Raw genomic sequence first — 21,923 nt, 5'->3', positions numbered from 1 at the left:
TTCTTCAGTTATGGAATTCTAATACATCAGGTCAGCTGCTCCAGTGATTGTCCCAGAATCTTTTGATTTTGAAAAGGGAAATTCAAATCCAGCAAATCGTATTAGCAAGGCGTTCAGGAAGTGCACCAGAGAGCAAACCAGGATGATCCAGAATGAATTTGCAAACTGTTCACTATGAGTCTTGAATGTAAAACTTCCCTCTTTGAAATTAGCAATTTTCTCTGAAAGGTGGTGGATTTTCACTTCTGAAGAGAAGAGAATCATGATGAGGCAGCCACAGGAACCTGAAATGGAGAGAGAGATGCTCATCATCCTGGCCATACCTGCAGCAAGCCCATGTCATGCACATCCCAACCAAATGCTATATTGATAGTCTTATTACGGCCACCGTAACTTAGCTTTAGCAGGGACTATTTTTGGACTCCAAGTCAACGGCTGTTGAAATTGGTAAGCTTTTTCAGTTGAATTTGGCTTAGGACCCATAATATTTAGCACGGTTGCTTTACTGCCCTAATCCAGCAACGTGTCTGTGCTCTTTTTCAGCTTCAAGCTGCTCATTGTCCCATTGAGCATAACTGAACTGTCTGCACGTTTAAAGAGAAATATGTACTTAAGTCCTTTATTAAATTATGATTGGAATACATAATACCTTGTAAAGTAATGGCAAATCTTATTGTCAGCCAAGCCAGTGACACAGAGAATGGGCTTTACCTTCTCTGTAAGTGGCAGAGGGACAGGGATGGTCCGTTATCCCTGTTGGCGGAGTTTTTTCTGAGACCACCTTTACAGCAAGTTGCTGTCAGTCTCTCCCTCTCCGCTTCTCAGTTCTTCCCTTCCTTGCGAAACTCTTGCTGGTGTAAGTGGTGATCTCGCTTGCATGGCTGGAAGCTTCCCATCGTGGTGAATACAAGCAGTTGCAGTTGCATCACTGACTTTTTTTTTTGTTGTTGCGTTCCCCCTCCCACACTTTTCCCTGCTCTGGTGTGATTTCTGGTTCTGACCGTGTGCTGTGGATCTGTGATGTGGCCCCAGCTCTGGGTCCCTGGAGCTCCTGGGCACCATCCCCTTTTTCTGCCAGCTTACACAGAAGGGCCAGAGGTGCTGGGGCTGCCCGTGCCCATCCCGCTGCCTGTGCCCATCCCGCTGCCCACCTTCATAGAGGATTTTGGCATTTTATCTTTTAACTCCAATTTGGAAAAAACATCTTTCGATTTACAGTCAAATCATCCACCTTTCTGCCTAGCTTTATTTTGCCAGTTTTGAGTCAATGCAGCCGTGGTCCTTAATACAGTCTCCTACGTCGATAATGGTTATCGCAAGTAGCAGACCCGGACAGGTGTTAGCCTGAGGGTGGGTGGTACTTACAGGCAATGAAGCTCCAGAGGTACAACCCGATGGGGCCGTGCAGGGTTTCATAAGGGCTGCCAAAAGCATTGAACATGAAGAAACCTGCTCCCACCAGAGCAAAGACGATCAGTACTGTACAGAAGAGAATGACACTAACATGGATACTTGCAGGGATAATTTTGAGCAAATCTGGAAAAACTAAAAACAAAACAGACAAAACATTATTACACGCATTAGGAAAGTTGTTTTAGAAGTCAGGCCAGGGATTTCTTTCCGGTTTGTGATAATTTTTTTTAATTGTGCTCTTCCAAATGCAACCAAAGATGAAAATGGAGTTCTTAACTAGAAGCAGGTTTCATGGATGCTTGGAGGCAGAAGCATTTTGTGATACTCAAAAGTGTAGACTGGCCAGCAGAGAAAGACTAGCTCCAGGGAAAGCCTTTCCTCCCCTTCCCGAGCATGTTTCCCTACGTGTGTTATTCCCCCTGCCCCAGCTGTGCCCCATGATGTATGCAGATCAGCACCTTTGTGGTCCTGGCGCCCTGTCCATGGCTCTTTAAGCGCTGGGGACCTGATCTGGATCAGCATCCTCAGTGGCTGCCCCGGTGTGTTGTCCGGCAGAACAAACTCCTCTCCACCTGTAGGTGCTATTCAGGGCAGTGTGAGGCTTTGGGGGCTATTCGTTCCTCAGAAACCAGATGATGCAGATGCAAGGTGGAGGATAATGTGCCTACTATCTGTGAAGGTGGCATTTCGTCCTTAACATGAACAGCATATACTTAGAAAAAAATTAGAAGCTCTGTTTGGGGAGGCAGGTCCACCTTGCGCTGGTCTGCTGGATGGCATGGAGGGCTACTCACAGCACGGGTGTTAGGGGTCTGATCTTGTGTCCCTCAGCTGGAGACTTGGCCACCTACCCATCTCTTTTGGAGGGGGGTGGACAGTGAACCCAGAAACAAACTCTCTGCATTTATGCTCATGAGGTCCCACTGAGGGACATGAGATTGGATATGAAATTATACCTGCTTGGCTCATGCACTGAACAGGGGGCAATTGAGATTTATTTGCCCACCTGGATCTTTATCAGCTTCTGAGCTTGGCTGCAATTAATTTGTGTGACACTCTTACAGCTGACCCTGTCTGGAGTGGTCAGCAACTCATACAAAACATGTTTCTTGGACTGACTGTTCTGGTCAGTAGATTCTTGTATTTATTTTATTTTCCAAAACACAGGTGCAGGGAGGGTCAGGTGAGGATGAGAAGTTCCTGACTCTGTGTTAGTATCCAAACCACGTGTCTTGCATGTCTTTTGGTACCTGGGACAGGGAGAGGGAGCTCCGCTTCCCAAGGGATGCTTCTCCTGGCTCCCCCTCCCTGGGGTGTGGGCAGGGAGGAGGCCAGGCAGCCCCTATGGGTACGGGGGTCTCTCTGGGCTCCCTCATTTGGTTTGCAGTAGCGTGTGCGTTTTATTTAAGTCTGATGTGTCTCAGGTGCACAAAAGTTAGGGTCTGGCCACTTTGCTGGGGAGGCAAAGAGCTGCTCCAGGTGTGGATGCTGATTCCCTTTCTATTTCAGAGCAGAGATTTCACCACTTCAATTTATATAAATACACAGTGCTGTTTTGGTAAGTTTATACCCAAAGAATTTTGGGTATAAAAATATGTGGGTATTTCTCTGAAAACCTTAGGCAATAGATCTGTAAGTTAAAAGGTCCACATTTTATTATGAAGAAGTAGGAAATCATTAGTGATGCCGCAGTGCTGACATACTGGCAGGTTAATTGTGTTGTGCGCTGCGTGTTGCTGGGAGACATTCAGGGCTCCGGGAACATGATATCTGGGGAAGAGAATGTGTGAAGTTGTTTATATTATGGAGACTCCTTGTGAAAATCCACTAACAGTTATTACCAAGGAGACATGCAGACACCTAAAAGGATCGGAGGTTTCTTACCTCCAATCCTTTGGGATTTTTCTATTTTTAGAAAATAGGGGAAAAAAAGGTATTTTGATAAAAACCCTTAAAAATAGAAAAGGGATATATCTTTGTACATACATCAAACTTAAACTATTTTTAAAATGAAATACAATACTAAAGAGGGAGAAGTTAATAAAAGTTACATCAGAATTATTTGCAACGAACTCTCTGAATGAAATTTTGAAAGAGTAAGTGAATTTTATATGATCAAAATTTTCTCCCTGTATTCCCCCAAGTAAAACACTTGTGGAATGTTTTGTGCCTGGAAACCCAAGGCCAAAAAGGGAAGATGATAAATCAATGAGAGGAAACGGAGAAATCTTACAGTAAAAGAAGTGGGGTACCAGGGTAAGATGAGACAGAAGACACAAAAGGAGCATGCAGCTGGGAAGGGGGTGCTGCCCCATCCCCTGACTGCTCTCCTCCTGCTGGTGGGTGAAATGCCGGGTGTTTGTGGCAGAGCTTTGCTCCGGGGAGTGGAGCGTAAGGAGGACATTGCTTGGGAGGTGCCAGTACTGCCTGTGTCACACGCTTAATGGAACATTTCCACCACACGCTGTAGAACTTTAAGTTTCTGAAAGCTGGAAACTTTCGCATCAGCTGCCTTTGCCATTCCATCTCTCGCCCCAGGTGCTGCCCCAGCAGAGTCCGGGGGGCAGGTCGGGACCCCCAAGTGGGAAGCAGCAGCTAAATGGTGTGTCTACTTTTGCACTTTGTTAATGGCCACTTTGTTAATGACCACTGCCTGACCAAGCTCTGCCTGATGGGCTGTGCTGAATTCCAGCCGTGTAACGGCCGGTGTGACTACGTATGCAAAAATTTAGGAAGACTTTAAATATTTTTTCATGCAGCTTTTTAGCTACTACTTCAAACTGTGATCCTGCTTAGCTAGGGCATGAGGGGATAGTCAATCAGACTCGGTCTGAGAGAATAATTTTTAATCATTCATGCTTGTTTGGCAACAATGGGTATTTCAGAAGGAATCATCAAACACACTTAACTGCTCCTGATCCACAGGGGCACGATTAAAGCGGGGGTAATAACGCCTCGGCGCTGCCTCGCTGCAGCTGTAACGTGCAGAGAGTAAAAAAAGCCTCAATAAATTACTCTAGCTTGTAAAATGTTTACCAGCAAACAGTTCTGCAGTTTGCCACGCAGTAAACACAGAGAAGCAGGTAATGTGGCGTCAAGTCAATTTATCTCCCTGACCAAACGAAAGGCAAATTAATGAAGCAAATGTTTGTAAACTATTCTTGAAGCTGCGATAAGTAAATATCGCCTTTTGTGGTGTTGATGGCTGGCTGGGAGCAGAGAGGGGGACCCAGTGCCCACGGGGGACCGTGATCTGGGGGCTCTCACTGCACACGGGGGCACGTGGAGCCCTGTGCCCGCCATCTGTGATGCTGCATGAGGGCAGGGGGGTTTGGGCTGCCGGGTCCAGGCCAGGAACACAACTGCCTGCTGTCTCGGCATGTGCACAGCAAAACTACCTGTTTACTAAATGTACCTATTTATCTAAAGGAAGAATTTGCCTGCATAAAAGACGATTACTGCTGATGGCTACTTATTGTCCAGTTGTGCCACTGATGCTTCAATTCCTTGTATCATCCTTGTAAAACACAAAGCATGTTTTAGAAACTAGACCTTGTGTTTATTGGACTTTATATTATGCATTTCATGTATTTACAAGCATAAGAAGCAGTCGTACTGTTAGTGTGGTATACAGGACAATTTTTCTGTTGCACCACTCAGGCTAGCCAACCAAAAGGCTGAGGAGCCCCTGCCTGTGCATAACTTCTACAAAGAACAGCATTAATTCTTGCAACACTACCTGATCTTTTGGGAGAACATACAAAACTGTCGTTAATAATACAATTCGTTATTGTTTATTTTAAGAAAACATATTACTGTGTTGTATTGAGTATTTCCCTTGGCACCTGCATTTATAGTGGTTTATGTCATTAAAATTTTATATGTGACATATCAGGAAAAATTAATTCCAGCAGCTACATTGTCTTGAAAGGAAAACATTCCTTCATTGTAATGAATGAAATTGTGTGTTGGGTAAGCATGCCAGCGACCTTTAGAAAATGAACTGCTGACCCAGAAACTGATGAGAATCAGCAAGAGCAAATGAGGCAGAAGGCTTTCCCCAGCCGAACCGGGTTTGCTGGCAGAGCAAATTCATTTTACAATTAAAAGAGATATAGTGGTCAGAGGGGAGCATTTAATGGGAACAAACATAGAACTAAATCATTTAGCCCATTTTCCGTGCCTTTTCTTCTCAGACAAGCTAAAGTGCACTTTGGTGCATTAAGCTATGGATGTATATATTGTATATGGTTATCCTGCTTCCCAGCAGGCTCCAAGTGAGTTCCTGAGAGCTCTGACTTGGATGGGATGGTTCTGCTGCAGCCCCAGAGAACGTGAACCAGCCCCTTCATGAAATGACCGCTTCTAGTAGACGTATATTTTGCCAAGCCACCCAACCATTTTTCCTAAATATAAATCCTGTTAAATGAAGTGTTGTGTTTGCTTTTTAATCTAAATAAAAGATGATCTGAGAGCAATTTGTGAGGACGACATCAACACTTCCACCATCAGCTGTCAGTGAAAGCTCACGGGGCCAAAGCCTGCCCCGTGAACTGCCATAGCCGTACAACTGGGCTTGTGAAGTTATTTAGGCTGTAACTGGGCTACACTTCAGGTATACACAGTGCCAAAGATCACCTTGTAGTGTTATCTCTTCTAAGGCTTACAGTGGACATGCAATATTGTGAATGAGACCTATTGAAGTATTTCACTATTGATGCTTGGCTTGTACAAAAGGAGAGTTACAGGTAAAAGAATGCTCTAATAGGCAAGTTTGGCATGACTGTGAGGTGGGTGAAAGCTCTGGGTTTGCATTTCTGACCCCAGCACTTCAGCCCTGCTGGCTCTGCTGCTGCTGTGACCGATGCCCAAAGGGCAGGACAGTGGGTATGGGAAAATGAGGGATGCTGCTCCATCCCGGGCACATCAGCAATTCGCTTCTGACCTGAGGAGTCTCAGCTAGAAGATTAAATCCAGCCTAGATTTCATATCCTGGGAACAGGCATTGAAGCACATTCTTCAAACCTCATTTTCTCTGTCTGAAAATGAGAATGGTGATGTTTACTGATGTTGAGTGAATTACTTTTTCAATGTTTTCTTCCTCATGCAATTCTTGAAAGCCCTGGAATTCTTTGGATATGTACATTAGACACTCATATTAAAGAAATTAATTTTTAATATTGTCCTGTGCAGTAGGATTCTGCAGCTCTGTATGAACACCCAGGTTTTGGGGTTTTGACCGTTCCAAAGCGGGTTGCTTAGCTGGGATAAAAAAAAACTTCACATGGTATTATTTCTGTTCTTTGGTTACATTTGTGTTTACGTGCTCCCTTGAAATAACACTTATGAGTGCAAGTTTGGTAAACATTTGGATAGGAGAGGTTGGTTAAGTGAGATTCCTGAGAGCCTGGATAGAAAGCGTTTGGCTATGTGACAGCAAACTCCTTTAACCCTGGAGTACTTTTGTTTGAAAATGCTCTGCAGTACTTGCACAGATCTAGAGCTTGCCTAGATTTAGCACTGCGAGATACTTAAAAAGATGTGATGATTGATATTATTAAATCATCACAAACAAGCTGTGCATTTGTATTCTCTCTCGTACCTGTAATATTAATTCACACCGCTCGCAAAATTAAAAATATTTTCTAACTATTGCTACAATCACACTAGCAATATATTAAAATATTTCAGCCATAACAAGATGAAATGTACAGATGGGAGCCTGAATGCAAGGGAAATCAATGAAACACTTTAAAAGTATCTAAGTAACAAATATGTGAAAATAAAATTATTAGAAACATAAGCCAACGGGCTGCCTCTGGTGTGGGGGCTGTCTGTCGTGGCTGGGGTTAGTCCTGCTGCATCTTGTCCTCGTTTTACAGTTTGGCTGTGCTTCACAGCTCCATTGCTGTAATGAACCTGGACAAATGTCAGTGACGGCCCTGCTGATCGCCAGCGCCTTTGTCAGCTATGGCTCATAACATTGTCACCTACAGCAGAAAATGAATTCCTTGGGATTTCGTAGACCCCTCTGGAAATTCACCCCAGCCTATAACCAGCAGGTGGAATATCTGCACGCCGTGGCAGCAAACAAAGCAATCGAGGAGAACTCCAGCTGTATAAATAGACTAATGATGGAATTTAATTAGAGATGGCAAATATTAATATTATATTAAATGAATTTTTTTCTACCACTTTGGAAAAAATGTTATGTAGTAAATAATTTCTGATACCTATCTGGTAACCTTGCCTTGCCTTAAATGACTCGTGTAAGCAATTTGCCAGTGCTGTTTTAGCAGAATGCTTCTAAACTGTGTTTTGTAATAACTTCAGGTGGCATATTGTATATATAACAAATGGCTGTTTGTTCACTTGATCATTTTATTGATCTTCTTATCCTTGAAGATAAATAGGTTATGAATATTACATGTAAAGCAAAGCCATTGCTAACAGTCTTTGATAAAATTCTGTACGTCAGATACCAAATTCAGTTTGTAGATAAACAGACTGAGCATCAGCTGCCATCAACCAGCCGTTTTGCCAGTTAATGCAGCAGGTTGCTAACTTTTTGTCTGCGTTGTTTCTCAACAGCAGCCAAATGTATCTATGCCCCAGCTCTTTCATGAGATTTCTGCTGGTTTAGTTCATTCTTTCACGATGGAACACAGAACATAACATACACACACACACACACAGAGAGGAAGATGGCAGAGATTAATTGAAAAACAAAAATATTATACTTTTTTTTTAAAGTACTAGTATAAATCTTTTGAATTGTAGGTATCTGTGTAACGGAAATACAGATTGTTAAAAATGTTAGCCTGAAAAGTCATTTGAACCTGAAGATCAGAACACTGTAATGGCAGCATTTGCTTTAGAATATTTCATGCTTGTTAGGCTCTGCCTGTGAGCAAGGGGAGGCTGGGGCAGCTCTCTCCCGGCTCCCCTCGCCGTCAGCAGCGCTGCGCTAAATAATTCAAATGCCGTTGTTACTCACATGAAAACTGGAAAGGTCTCCCCCCGAGCCCACACTGTCTCACACGCTCGCCGTAGAAAAGCCCATACTGGATTTTGCCGATAAACTTCTCCAGCTCCTGGCCGGTGGCGTTGACGAGCAGGGCTCCCGTCTTGCAGAGTATTGTCCCCTTCACCCACAGCTGGGTGCCGATGGCTGCTGCGGTCCCCAGGGCACAGGCAAAGCTCAGCACCCCAGCGATGCAAAAGATGATTTTCTTCTGCTGAGCTGGCATGGTGGCGTGCGAAGTCCTCTAAAGGACGCAGCTTTCAGCAAGGCAGCGACAAGGTCTTCATCAGCAGGGCAAGCAGGAGCGCTGCCCGGACAGAGCCCCGGGCGCCCAGCCAGCCCTGCTGGCGGTGGGAGCCTGCTCCTGAGGGACCTTCAGCGGCCACCTCCACCAGGGACAGGTTCCCTGAAAGATGCTGTAAAGGTTTATTTCTTACCCGTCCCCTTCTGTATAGCTCCAGCTCGCGCACCGGTGTTTTTAAGTAAGCTGAAAAATAGAGCAGTTTGTGGAGTGTTTCAGTGCATCCTCTGTGTCACTTGATAACAAGGGTTTAAGATGACAGAAGGAGCCTCTCAGTAATTTGATGATTGCTCTGCTCTTCCCAGCTGCCCGTCTGACCGGGCGAGTGGGGGGTTTCAGAGACAGGCTTGGTTGCTGCCTCCAATTATCTGCCCTCCAAAAGGGAAGTTTTCACAGGGTTTTATTTTTCCAGGTTTTCCCATAAAGCTAACAATGTAGAGCTGCTCTTTTTTTTTTCTGGGGTGTGTGTGTCTTTTTGGTTTTTGTTTTTGTTTTTTTTTTTTTTCTTCTTCTTTTTTTTTTTGGTTGTTGTTCCTACCACAATGGCACAGGTAACACACAGCTCCCCTGCTGAGCCAGGAGGCCCCTCTGCAGTATTTGGTTGCATTTGGGTGCTTACTTTTCCCTGAGAAGGGCAGCATGTCTGTTATATATTTATTGTATTTTTTTGGCTACGGTGTGTAGGGTGCTCAGACAAATATTTCAGTTCAGGTTTCAAATACACACAAATTTTCTCTTACTTGTTTACAGAAGACTCAGTCTGCCCGAGGCTGGGTGGTTTGTTAACTGGATGCAGATCTATTGCAGGAATATTCTTCAGGTGGTTTCAGAGTATCGTATCAGTTTGGCTTAAAGACTGAGTCTGGTTTAACTACGTATGTTTTTAAGACAACCTTGGAATTAAGACGAAGCAGGGCTGTGTAGAGACAAATGGGTTTTTTTTGCTTAAATAAAGCTGTGGTTCGTGCTGTGATCGTTGTATGTAACCAAAAGATGGCACACTGCTGTACCGCTGGGGTCCGTTACCACTGAACTCGCACACAGTGCTGAATGCGTACAGGTTTGGGGAAATGCTTATTTTTAAAGATGGTTTTGACTACTTTACTTGAGCAGAATGCATTTATTGTTCCCTGAAGAGGGACTGTAATGTTTTAGTATGATTATCACCGGCACAATAGCAGTGAAAGCAACATGTTTGAACATATACGTATATAAAAGTGACTGTGTCCTGGGAAGAATTTGATGGGGTAGGGGGGTGGGGAGAATTTATTGCATTTATCTGGTTTGCTGGCTATGTTTTTCAAGAGTCAGTTTTCTGACAGTCTTTCCATATGGAGCAGTAGTTTATGCCACGGAAAATTCTGTAGTGTTCTGAATGAGCCAAGGTGTTTCGGAATCCCTCAGAAAAGCATCAGTGGTGACCCAGGAGCAGCCAGTGCTGGGGGGGCTTTGCCCCGCAGCGTTCGGCTGTACTTTACAATAGGCCGGGCAGTGGCTGGTGGTGTGAAGACAGCGGAGATGAGATCGGGCTGGAGATGATGCTGTGCACGGACAAGCTGGAAATCAGAGAGAAAAATTGTCCTGGAGTTTGCCCCGGAGTAGCTTTTTCTTGGAGCATCCATTATCAGCTATGGATCCTGGCGGCATTTGTTTGAAAACAATTCAGTTAATACGTGTTTTGACAGGCAGTGCAAGTCCCTCTCTAGCTCCAGCTGTGAATTCTGCAGGAAACAGTAAGGAGGCATTTGACAGGGTCTGTTTGTGTTTGCACAGTAACACAGTTTTACTTTCTGGACTGTTAAAATAATATTTCCTGGTATCTGGGGTACTGTGTTTATCAAACGAGCACAGGAAAAGGAATTCATGCTTCCTGATGTTAAAGATGGGCAGTTTTAGAAAAGAAGGTCTCCTACAATGAACTTTTTGACAGGTTTTTGTAGCATCTTCCCTCTTCTAGAGCATGCAAAGCAAATAATGGGTTATTTTTTCCCTCAGATAAAGTGAAACTGAGGTATCTGATGATCACAGAAAGTATTTTGCTGCAAATGCTGCATGCTCCACCACAATGAATATTGCTTTGAATGTATGACGAGCAAAGGAGACACTCCAAATCACAAGATAAAAAGGAGAAACAAACATTTGTTTCTTCCCTCAGAAGCAGTAGATTCCCCACTTTCTGGTAAAATCGCACTAGAAGCAAGACTTAGGTGAGTCGCTGTTCAAGGTCAAGCTTAAAAACCAAAAAAGAAGTAACCAAGGAATATGGTAAAACTGCTGCTGTGACTGGGTGGGACAGAGGTAAGGGATGATACTGGCCTGAGCACCTGGATGCTGCTTTCGGGAGCAACACATCACGCAGCACCATGGACCGTTTCACAGCCTGTCGCAGTCTCAGGTCTTGCCTGACAGTCCCATCCCATTCACTGGAGAAGAGCCTTCCTCTTCAGCTTACTCATCTTGCTCAAGTCCCTTCTCCCACCTCGTATGTCCAAGATGCTACCAAATCTGCTGCTGTTTTAACCTGTAATATTGGAAGTGACTGCCCTTCTCCGCACTGGCTCAGACAGGCTCTGGAGACCCTGGTCTTCCCCAGTGCTGTTGTAGCTCCTCTCCGGCAGGCCGGCTGCTTGGGGCTTTGCCCTTGGTGAGGAGGGATGCTGCTCCTCCCTGCCTTCTGCCCTGTATCAGGTTCAGCTCCTTCATCCTGTGCTGCACCCCAGGACTTCTCCCCACATCCTGGCTGGTTCCTGCTCCTTCTCTTTGTCCTGCTTTTTGCTCCCATTTTTTCTGCAAGCCCATTGCTGATGGAATGTTTTCATTCCTGTCCCCCTACATACCCATTTCTCCCTTCAGGCCTGCATACAATGAAAAAAGATAAAGGAAAGACTGTTGTCACTGTTTAGCTTATAAAAAAAAAATAAAATTGGGGTGAGGCTATATTATCAGACAATCTTGACTGGATATGGAGCTATACAGGGGTCTTGTCTCTATTGCTGTACTTGTGCAGTGGCATAATGACAATCTTGGGAGGCTTTTCCACCCATGCCGTTACCTTGTAGAGAGCTCAGTACTCTTCTTCCCTGTTTAATATGGTGTTACTTGCTCCTGAGTAGCTGTTCCTGAAAAGGGTTCATTTTAAATTGTCATTGATGCACTTCCTCCTCAAATTTTCTCTCAACCACTAACTTTTTTTAAACCCCCTAAATTTAAAGGAATAGACTATAATACCTCTCAACCCAAGCTACTGGAGTGTTGTATGGTGATTAGCTAATAAATTTCACTTTTCATTGTAAGTACAACATGATGTTGTGTGAGCACTAGTGGTGATGTATAAAATGCTGCCATCCATGTGACTTTGGTCACAGCTGCGGGTGCTTAGCTCCTCCTTCAGCCACTGCCCAGAGGGAGCAGCACCACGTCCCACTCCAGTTCACTGACTCTGCATTTGGCAACCGATGCAGGTCAACAGTGCACAAGGTGAACAACCACTATGAAAAACGCACTGAAACAGACATTTTTGATGAGAGCAAATGCCCATTAAGTGAGGAGTGGTTATGAACCACCTCATTTTTTCTCCCACAGATGCCTAAGCCCCAGTTTATGATACTTAAGGGTAAATATGCAATGTGAGGTATAGATAGATGAAGAACAGTGGCTTGTGTACGTGAACCTGGAAAGCGGTAGTAGCATACCATTTCTCGCAGAGAATGTCCTGCACTAGCTTGATCTTTGGCAATCACTGCAGTCAAACAGACACTTTTTTTTTAATTTCACTGATTAAATTTGTCCTGTGGTAAGCACAGAGTAGAAAAAGATTTTAGGACCTCCAAAACTGCCACGAAGTTTTGTAAAAGATTTGGATTTTATAACTCTTACGGATGAAAACTGCTGTATATCCACACCCATGTAACAACTCGTGATATATGTAGAACTGATGTTGGTTACATTCTGCTCCTTTCCATCATGTTACAACTGCTGTAGCATTGATATCAATTTACCAGAAAGGCTATCCTTGGTTGTAGAAACGCTCAGGATGTGAGCACCAGGGGTGATGACTTCCCAAAGACCAGTGACTGAACGAGTAGTGGAGCAGTGGATAGTGCAAATCCATAGCCAGATCTCTAACCCTGATCTATGGACTTGATGGGGCCAGTCTCTGCTGGGACACTTGCACTACAGAGGTGCTGTAAAATGCAGGCAAATCAACACAGAACAGCAAGTGCCATGATGGGATTGTCAGACCATTCTGTGTGACAAAAAAACACCAGAAGACTAGGATCTGTCCTAGTCTTGTTTAAATACATCAAGATGTGTTTAACAAAGTCTCGGGAATAAAATGTAATGATATTATCTTAAAATATGCATGATATTAATCTTCCTGAAGCCAGGGATCACAACACTGATCTAGTGTGCCAGTGTGACTTATGAAAAGCTCTGAAGCAATTTTATCCACTGGTGGAGTGAAGGAAAAAAGCAGACAAACACTCATGGTCCTTGGCTCATGTCCTTGGACCATATGTAAAGTCTGATAAATCTGTCAAGGAAGGCATCTCAGAGCTGGATTTTGAAGTTTGAGGGTCTCAGACTTGTTGAGCCTTGCCTTTGGTGAACAACACAGTGGGATGCATGGAAGATAATGGTTACCAAAAGTGACAAAGATTTAAATAGAAGACGTATTAACAAATATGAGACAGTGTAGGGCATTACTATCTTACTTTATTGTTATCGCCTAGCTCAGCCTCAGCTTTTAAGTGATCTGTGGTTTGATTAGATAATTGCTTAGAGACCAAAGAAATGTGATTTGGCTGTATTTCCTATTCTCGTCCATACTAAGTTCGAACATAAGGTCATTTATAGAGCACTGTTAATTTTATTTGGACTTACTTGCAACCGACTGTCTAATCTTCTATTTCCAAAGCACCTCGTGTTTGTACTGTCCCGGAGATGTAGCACAAGGACAGAACCTGGCACAAATAATGGATAGAAAGGGGGGGAAAACAGAACTAAGTTTTCATGCTTGTTTACTGTAATGCTAATACAGGACTGCACCTACCACTCCAATACCTAAGGAGGTGGCACCTATACCGAGAGGGGAACGTGTTCTGCCCAGCAGGACGCTAATTACAGGCTGTGATGGGGACTGCAGCCCCGTTTCAGGAAGGTGGGCACGTACGGGACACCCACCTGCACGCTGGAAAAAGGGGGAACCCTGAGGCTTTAATGTTGTGCTACTGTTGTTCTGGAGATCCGTTAATCAGAAACCGCACCTCCGCTGACGGCGCGTTTCCCGTCCCGCTTGGCTGATCCACGGTGATCGATGGATCCGCTTGGGTGGTACCGAGTGGTCCCTGGTCCCCGGGAGCATCCTCGGGGGGGGGGGTGTAGGGGGGTGGGGGGTGCAGAGCTGCGTGCCCCCTCTCCCTGTCCCGGGAGTGGCAGCTGAGCGGAGATGGCCCCAGCGGCTCGCCCAAGGGCCACCCAGGGCTGGCTGGGGCAGGGCGAGGGGAGAAGGGGAGGTGGAAGATGGGGGGGGGGGGCGCTTTGCTGCACCCCTCTCCTCAGCTGCTGGGTACCCTGGGCAGCCGGTACCCGGGGGCTGAGCGCTGCTCCTGGGAAGACGAGAGACGGCCGGTGACCCGGAGCGGCGGGGGGAGCCCGGAGCGGGGGCGGGGGGACGGCAGGAGGGTGGGCGGACCGGCCTCCTCCGCGGCGGGCGGCTGTTTCCCCGAGCGAATTATTTATCCGCTCGAATGAATGATACTAAGAATGGGGACGGAGGACAGGGCGAACGCGCGGGTGCCGCGTCCCCGCGGCTGGAAGGGGCCGGAGGGAGCACGGCCGCTCCGCTCCCCCCGGAGGGCTGTCCCCACCGCCTCTCCCCAGCCACGCCGGCCGGGGGGGGCAGCGCTGCCTTCCCCGCTCCCCAGCCCCTCCTCGCCCTCCCTCGGGGTAGCTCGGGGGTCTCCGGCGCGGCGCTCGGCTCCGCCATCGCCCCGTTGCGGTGCGGGGGGCGGTGGGGCGCCGGCCGTACCCGCGGCGAGGAGGGCTGGGGGCGGCCCCGGCCGGCACCTGCCGGGTGAACGAGCGGGGCGGGCCGGGCCGGGCCGCGCCGCCCCCCCGCGCCCGTCCGCCGCCGCCGCGGCGCGCAGCCCGCCCCCGGCGCGGCGGGGGTGAGGCGGGGGGCGAGCCGCCGAGTGCTGCTCCCTGGCGCTCGGAGCCCGCTCCAGCGCCCGCCCGCCGCGCCGGCGAACATGAGCGATCATGGCCGCCTTCGGGCTCCTCAGCTATGAGCACAGACCGCTCAAGCGGCCGCGCCTGGGGCCGCCCGACGTCTACCCGCAGGACCCGCGCCAGAAGGAGGTGAGACCGGCCGCGCTGCACCGCGCCCGCCGCCCCGGGGCCCGGCCGCCAGCCCCGCGCCCGCCCCCCCGCCCGCGGCGGGCCGCCGCCCTCGCCTCCCGGCCCGGCGCCTCCCCCGAAACTTTTGAGCGGCGCCGGGCGGCCGCGGAGCCGCCCGCTGACTTGCATTTTCTGCGGCGAGGCGGGGGCGGCGGTCCCGCTCACCGCTACCTCGGCCTCGGCGCCCTCCCCGCGGCCCGGCCGGCGCCCGGGCTCGCCCTGCGGGGCGGCGGTGAGGGCAGAGGGGCCGGGCCGCCAGCCGGGCTACCTGCCCTGAGAGGCGGGGGCCCGTGAGGGACACCCCCAGCCTGTGAGGGTCACGGCCATCTGCCGTGAGGGGCACCCCGGCCCGTGAGGAACACGGACCCGTGAGGGGCACCCGCAGCCCGTGACGGTCACGGGCATCTGCCATGAGGGCCACCCCTGGCCCGTAAGGCAGTAAGGGGTCGACCAGAGGGTGAGAGGTGCCACTGGTTGGGGCAAGTATGGGTCTGCTGAGCTGCCCACCCGTGTTCCTGACCTGACAGCAGGGGTGTGTGGTTGGAGGAATGAAAGGTCTGGAGGGTTTTGGAGGTCAAAACCAGAAGACAGGGGTGAGCGGGGCTGTAGCTTGTACTCTTGCGTCAGACTATCAGTGTCGTACTCCTGGGTACCGTGACCAAACCCATGGAGACCCACCATCAGTTGGTGCTGGGGGTGAGCGTGTAGTTCGGGCAGGGGCTGTGACATGGCTGGCATGTCCAGCAAAGTCACGGGGTCGGTTGTAGGCTCTCCCCATCCTGGCTTCCGAGTCTTGCTTCCAGGCCACCAGCCCTCCAGAGGTGGGTGGAAGAAGCCTCTGGTTGGGTTTTGTGACTGGGATGTCTCCTGGAAAAGTCAGTGGGTCTCTCTGAGATTTGGCTCATATCCTGGGTTGTGACTTGTCCACGAAGCCGTCTGTGCCAGATATCCCTGTCTCTCGTGTGCTTGGTCTGGGATGTCCTCTTCTTCTTCTGGTGTTCCTCACCGTCTTCTGTCCCAGTGAATTGGCACTCGTGGAAGTTGTCAGTCTGATGTGTCTACAGTAGGAACAGCAGTGAAATTGAGCAAGTACAGCAGGGCAGATATGCAACGTTCTTCGTGCTGTGCTGTCTTCCTTGTCAGTTGTCTTCTTGTGAGGCTTCCAGAAAGGAGACTAATTAAGGGTAATCTGTTAGCTGTGTATGAGCATTGTCGTCTGGTTCACGTAGGCTGAGAAGCGCTCATGAGGGAGTGACTGTTGGTCAGTGCTGGTCGAGAAGGGCTTGGGGAACAGGCAGTAAGAGATGTCGGTTCAAGTCCATTACTAATCCTTTGAGATACAGCTCAATTTTTTGATCGCTAGCATCCTTCTGTCTTTTCACCCTTACACGGCTACTCATCACACTTACGGACTTGATGATTACGGTACCTAGAAATATTTGTCTAATGTGTATTTTTTTTACGCGTGATCGTGACCACGCTTGCAGAGCTGCCTCTGAACTCAGCCGTGGCAGTGTATGGAGCGCACGGAGATGAATTTTTAGCTCTGGACTGTTGCATATTTTTAGTCAGGTGGCGGATTGATTCTTACAGACACATTTATAAATACGCAGCCAGTTACAATAAGAGTGGAAGTGGCAAGTGCCCAGATGGTTAATATTTAAAATATGTTACACGGGTGCATTAGTAAGTAGAAGATAACTGCAACAGGGTCATAACGTAATTGATTGAAGTGTGGCTTGGGGAAAGTCTTCATTCCAGGTGTGTGTGGGTGGTGTTGGTGCACTGGGCATTTACAGGACAGTCCTGTGTCGTGCCAGCCTTTGGGTTGGTGAAGTCTGTCTATAACTTGAAAAAAAGAGACAAATCTGGAGTTGCAGATCCTAGTAGAGGTGGGAATGGGCTGTCTGGTGATGTTGGTGTGGCCAGCTGTCACCCTCTGCCTTTCCAAATTCCCTTTCTGCAAAGAGCCAGCGCCTCCAAGCACCCTGAGCTCTCATGCTCCAGAGCCCCTTCACCCGAGTGCCAGGTGGAAATCTGCAGCCTTTGCAAGGTCCCCCCATGGAAACCTTGGGGTGAGGCTTAGCCCTGTGCCCTGTGTGCAGAATCCCCTCTGCAGAAACAAGCGGGTGGTGGAGGCGAAGTCTTCAAATTGCATAGCATAAGGCTTCTGCTTGAATGCACTCACCTGCTGGGGCTGCTTTCACCGCCTGATACTGCTCTAAGAAAGAAAGATTATGAGGAATTAGCTTTCCTTGTCTTTCTGTAATGTGTTTTCTTTGAACCTTGGGCAGTGCTTTGCACACAGTTCCCCTGTATCTCTGACTGATCGTGGAGCAAAAGGAAGGTTTGGAAGTCATGCCCTAGCAGAAGCATCTGAAGGCAGGTGTTAGAATCAACTTTTTTTTCCTAACACTTCCTGTGCTCTGAATTGTTACTGTCTCCCTAAGATGGATCAAATATAACGCAAATTGTGTTTGATACAAGCCAAAGATAAAAACATTGAATACCTTATCTTCAGGGCCAGAGCCTCACAATTTTACCTGTGAGTAATGTTTTTAACTTCAATTGAATTCAGTTTCAAAGCACAAAAAAGCAAAATCGACATCATTTTATACTGAGAAATAGCCTTCAGACAGAAGAAATTCCATTGCCTTCTCCACACGTAGTGGTTTTGACCCTTCCAAGGCTCAATTCTCCAATGTCTCCAACCACCAGTAGCCCAGACCACCTTCTCACCAGTAGGATGGGTAAAGAAATTGAAACTTCTGTCAGAGAGGCCTCTCTAGTACTGTCCGCCTTATGCCAGTTGGGAATAGACCTGTTTTTTGAAAGACAAATCTTCCTTCTTGCTCTCAGCACCTGTTAGTAACATGGCCAGTATGTCGTCGTCTTCATCTTCGGCAAAAGTTGCTTCTGCCTGCGGTTGGCTGTTGGTTTGGGCTAATCCTTGTTTACGACTTCTGAGCCGTTGATTTGGAGTGGGTAATGCTCCTCTAAATATCGTTATTCCTCTCTTCATCATGAAATACAGCTTGTTTAGTATTCTATAACTGGCACAGTATTTTATACCGTCTCTTTCAGGGAGTTATTTTTTCATCTCGTTCAAACCAAGCCCAACATAGCAGAAGGCTTGCGCCGCAGCAGCTACACCACAGGTTGCACCTTCCTGCAGATGGTTTGGGTCTCCAAGCTAAGGCTATGGTTGCTCCAAGCTGCTGAAAGTGGGTGCCCTCTTGTAATAGAGACAAAAAGCAAAAGATGGAGCATGTGAGAGGATCTAAAAGTAATGATTGGTTAAAAAGATCCATTTTTTTTTTTTCTTTCATGAATTTAATATGAACTTCTTTTAAATTTCTCTGTTGAAGGAAATTTTGGGGGTTAGGAAGAAAAAGAATGCTTTTCAAAAATGCCTTGTTTTTATCTGTCAAATAGTGCTGATATAGCTCTATAGATTGTTTGCTCAGCGTAGATGTCAGAATAAACTGGCCAGTTCCTGGTTTTTCCAAACCTTTATACATCATTAGCTTTCTGCTTCTCTCTTAGTGGCTTGGTGCTGCAGTAAGCAAGTGTAGCTGCAGTGATAAGGAAGCAGGAGAATGCTGAAGTTGAAAGAACTCGTTCCTATTCGTTAAAAGCAAATTAATATGGAATTATACAATCCAGAACCCCAACAACAACGCCTCAATGCTTGATCCTAACAGTTGGTCATTTGTTCTCTGTCCAGATTTGAGTGCCCTGACTGCAGCCGGCTGGGTGAGTGCTACAGGTGGCCTCCTGTGAACACACTTTGCAGGAGTCATGGCTGTGATGGAGTGGGCACACACAGATTTAAGTTGGGGTCTGACTTCTGGCAGAGCTGGTGATGCTCAGGTCCTGCGAACGTTGGCCTGAACTTGTTGGGCTTTCTTTCTGTAGAGGTATCCATCTGTACGTGTTGTGTTCAGAAACGGAGTGCTGCAGATATGTTGGTGGGTCTTAAATATCCCACACGAAACAATTAAAATCCTTTCTGAAGCGAATTAACGCAATTTGGGCTTGAATGTTCGTTTGACTACTTAAAATTGCGAGAGGGTTTTAAGCCTTGATTGGGCTCGCTTGGGGCCCTGCTTGACATTTTGAAAGGAAGCTTGACATCCCTGCGGGAGCCCAGAGGATCCGGTGCGTTGTGGCGCAGAGCGCGTCACTTAGTGACAGCAGCGCGCGGTGCTCCTGTGCCTGTCAGCAGGGGAGCAAACCGAGCCGCGGGAAAGGATGTTTAAGCCTGGGGCATTCAGTATTGTGCAACTCGGCTGTGCTGGTGGCCGGGAAACTTTCCCCTCTGCTAGGGGACAGCTGTGCTCTTAGAAATTGACCCCGAGCTGTTAATGGAGCTGGCGTAAGCGAGACGTAATGAGAGCTCCCGTGAACATCCATTTTATTGTTAATTTGTTTGAAAAAGTATCTGTGTGCATTGTGTTCGCAGATGACATGTCTTTTCATTTCTAGTTGGTGTTTGGTTATGCAACTGTCCTATGTTCCCCGTTTAGAATTTCTGAACTGCCGCTGAAGGCAGGGAGAAATCTGAGCTAATAATCTGAGCCAGACAAAACCAAAACACTGATGTGTTTGTGTTGTCAGTCCATCCGCAGCTTGTTCCTACAGTGGTGGTGGATATAGCAGTACAACATACGGTTCTTAGTTATTTTCAGCATAATGATATCTAGACAGCTTTTTTCAAAGGAGGAGAAGTTTAAAGATAACAGAACTGGGGTCATTGGTGGAAATGGCACTAATAGTAACATATATCTCCATCTGTTTGCCATTTACCTTTTATTTATTTGCTTATAATATCTTTGATCACTTTCATCTCTGCCTTTAACTGTGTTTTCAAGGCTGTCTTGGGGATAGTGTGGGTGGAGGAGTGTTCCAGCACTTCTTGTTGATTTCATTTAAAATTCAGATGAGGCTTGCTAACTTCATAAACCCTAGAGAGCTTAGATGTCTTCTAAATACATTACTGTCTTCTGTGTTACTCCCAAACTTTGCGAAAATACTGAAAAGCAAAATGCGTTGCACAGAGTAGGAGACCAAGCTGAATGGCAGCTTCTGGGTGGCTGGTTTTGGGGAGAGATGTTGCCCAAAACCAGTAACAAAGTCTTCTAGTAAAATATGACATTCTTAACTTTACTTCTCCTGTTTTATTTGCTTGGTGCACAGCAGTCGCTTGTTGTTTTCATAGGTTATTTCACAGTCATCTTGGGGATTGTTCCGGTATCTTGCCCCTACAGACCCAAGTGGTTTATGGACCACTTGAGCTTGAGTAGAGTACCTTTGGGGGCAAGTAACTGACTTGCTGGGGGAAACAAACAAGCCGAGCTCCCATTCATCTGGCGTAGGTAAATCTCAGTCTGACAGACACGGATCCTGAATAAGTAAATGAACTGCACAGCTCCATGGAAGAATATTAACTTTGGCGAAGATACGGAGTGAAAACAGGGAAGGATGGGGCGAAGGTGGGACTCACGTAGGAAGTTATATTCTCTATTTGTGAAGACTCGGGTGTGTGTTTGCACCTAATGCTACTGACCCCACTTCTGTCTGTTCTGTGCTCTTGCTGCAAATATGATCCAGCTAAGTAAATAGCTGTATGCAGCAAAATGAAGGTATGTTGATAGTGTAGTAGGAGAGTAGTAATATTTCCACTGCGAAGGTAAATCCAGAAGAATTGGGTTTAGTTGCAACAGGGACAGACGTTTACTTGAAATTGTTTCTGCTGGAGGTGGTCTCTCTCCTATTTCAGTAGATATTCTCAAACAGTTGTTGTGAGGCCACAATCTGAAACAGTAACATTTTAAACTTCAACAAAACAATGATGCAAAAACTTGTCTGTGCTGGGGGAAGGGACGTGTGGGTTTGGCTGTAAGGAGGGCTGTGCAGCTTTCTGTTGTGGAGCCTCGCAGGTTGCTCCAGGAATCCCGGCGTATCTCAAGGAGAGGAGGATGCGCTGCTCTCCCTCCGATGGTCAGGACGGCTGGTGACTGGCACCACTTCCATGAGGAGGATTTAGGGCTGGGTGCTGGGGGGCACTCAAGGCCTTGGCAGCCTCCGTAAAACCTGGTTTCCTGCTACCCTTCTCATGGGCAGCAATCCTCTTGCAGCAAAGCAAGCGGCATCCTTATCAAGTTGTGGCCTGGAAGCCTGTAGTAATGGGGGACTGCACCATTGGGTCCGTAGGGGCAAGATACCGGAACAATCCCCAAGATGACTGTGAAATAACCTATGAAAACAACAAGCGACTGCTGTGCACCAAGCAAATAAAACAGGAGAAGTAAAGTTAAGAATGTCATATTTTACTAGAAGACTTTGTTACTGGTTTTGGGCAACATCTCTCCCCAAAACCACTGGGGGACTGGCGGGTAGGAGCGGCATTGTGTTCCCCTTCACTGAAATCCTGTGAATGTGCAAAGCGCTTTGAGGATTCAGGCAAATGCAGAGTGTGACATACTAGCAAATACATAAATTTTCTTTATGAAAACATGCTTTTCAGAATGATGTGACTTCTTAAAATTGCCATTTAATTGTTTACCGTTGAAACACTCTTTGCAGGATGAACTTACTGCAGTGAACGTAAAGCAAGGCTTCAGTAATCAACCTGCCTTCTCTGGAGATGAGCATGGATCTGCTAGAAATATTGTCATTAATGCCTCAAAGGTAAGACAGCTTTTCAGTCTGATTATACTCATTGAACTTGGAACTAAGCTGGCAGTGGTTTTATTTGGTTCTTGACTGCTTTGCTTTCTGGTT

At 47.1% G+C, this 21,923-nt stretch overlaps 2 protein-coding genes across 2 annotated transcripts in view; one reads left to right on the top strand and one right to left on the bottom strand.

Annotated features, from left to right (window-relative positions):
- Positions 1-18: 18 nt before the first annotated feature.
- CLRN1 (clarin 1) lies at positions 19-8,663 on the bottom strand. The gene is made up of 3 exons (XM_074153848.1): positions 8,411-8,663; positions 1,366-1,545; positions 19-284 (listed from the first exon to the last, which is right to left on the bottom strand). Exons 1-3 carry the CDS (start codon positions 8,661-8,663, stop codon positions 19-21), a joined length of 699 nt encoding a protein of 232 aa, XP_074009949.1.
- A 6,336-nt stretch (positions 8,664-14,999) lies between these two features.
- Positions 15,000-21,923, top strand: part of MED12L (mediator complex subunit 12L) — a 148,138-nt gene continuing 141,214 nt past the window's right edge. Inside the window, exons 1-2 of the mRNA XM_074152934.1 lie at positions 15,000-15,098; positions 21,726-21,830. Coding sequence (XP_074009035.1) covers positions 15,000-15,098; positions 21,726-21,830 — 204 coding nt within the window. The remainder of the gene's footprint in view (positions 15,099-21,725; positions 21,831-21,923) is intronic.

This window comes from Numenius arquata, chromosome 9 (assembly GCF_964106895.1).
Source record: "Numenius arquata chromosome 9, bNumArq3.hap1.1, whole genome shotgun sequence".
Classification (NCBI taxonomy): Eukaryota; Metazoa; Chordata; class Aves; order Charadriiformes; family Scolopacidae; genus Numenius; species Numenius arquata.
This window is presented reverse-complemented; position numbering and strand designations above follow the sequence as displayed.

Coding starts and splice junctions, on each gene's coding strand:
- CLRN1 (XM_074153848.1), bottom strand. CDS start 8,663: ATGCCAGCTCAGCAGAAGAAAATCATCTTTTGCATCGCTGGGGTGCTG. Junction 1,546..8,410: donor GAGACCTTTCCAGTTTTCAT/GTGAGTAACAAC, acceptor TTTTGTTTTTAG/TTTTTCCAGATTTGCTCAAA. Junction 285..1,365: donor CCTCTGGAGCTTCATTGCCT/GTAAGTACCACC, acceptor TCTCCATTTCAG/GTTCCTGTGGCTGCCTCATC.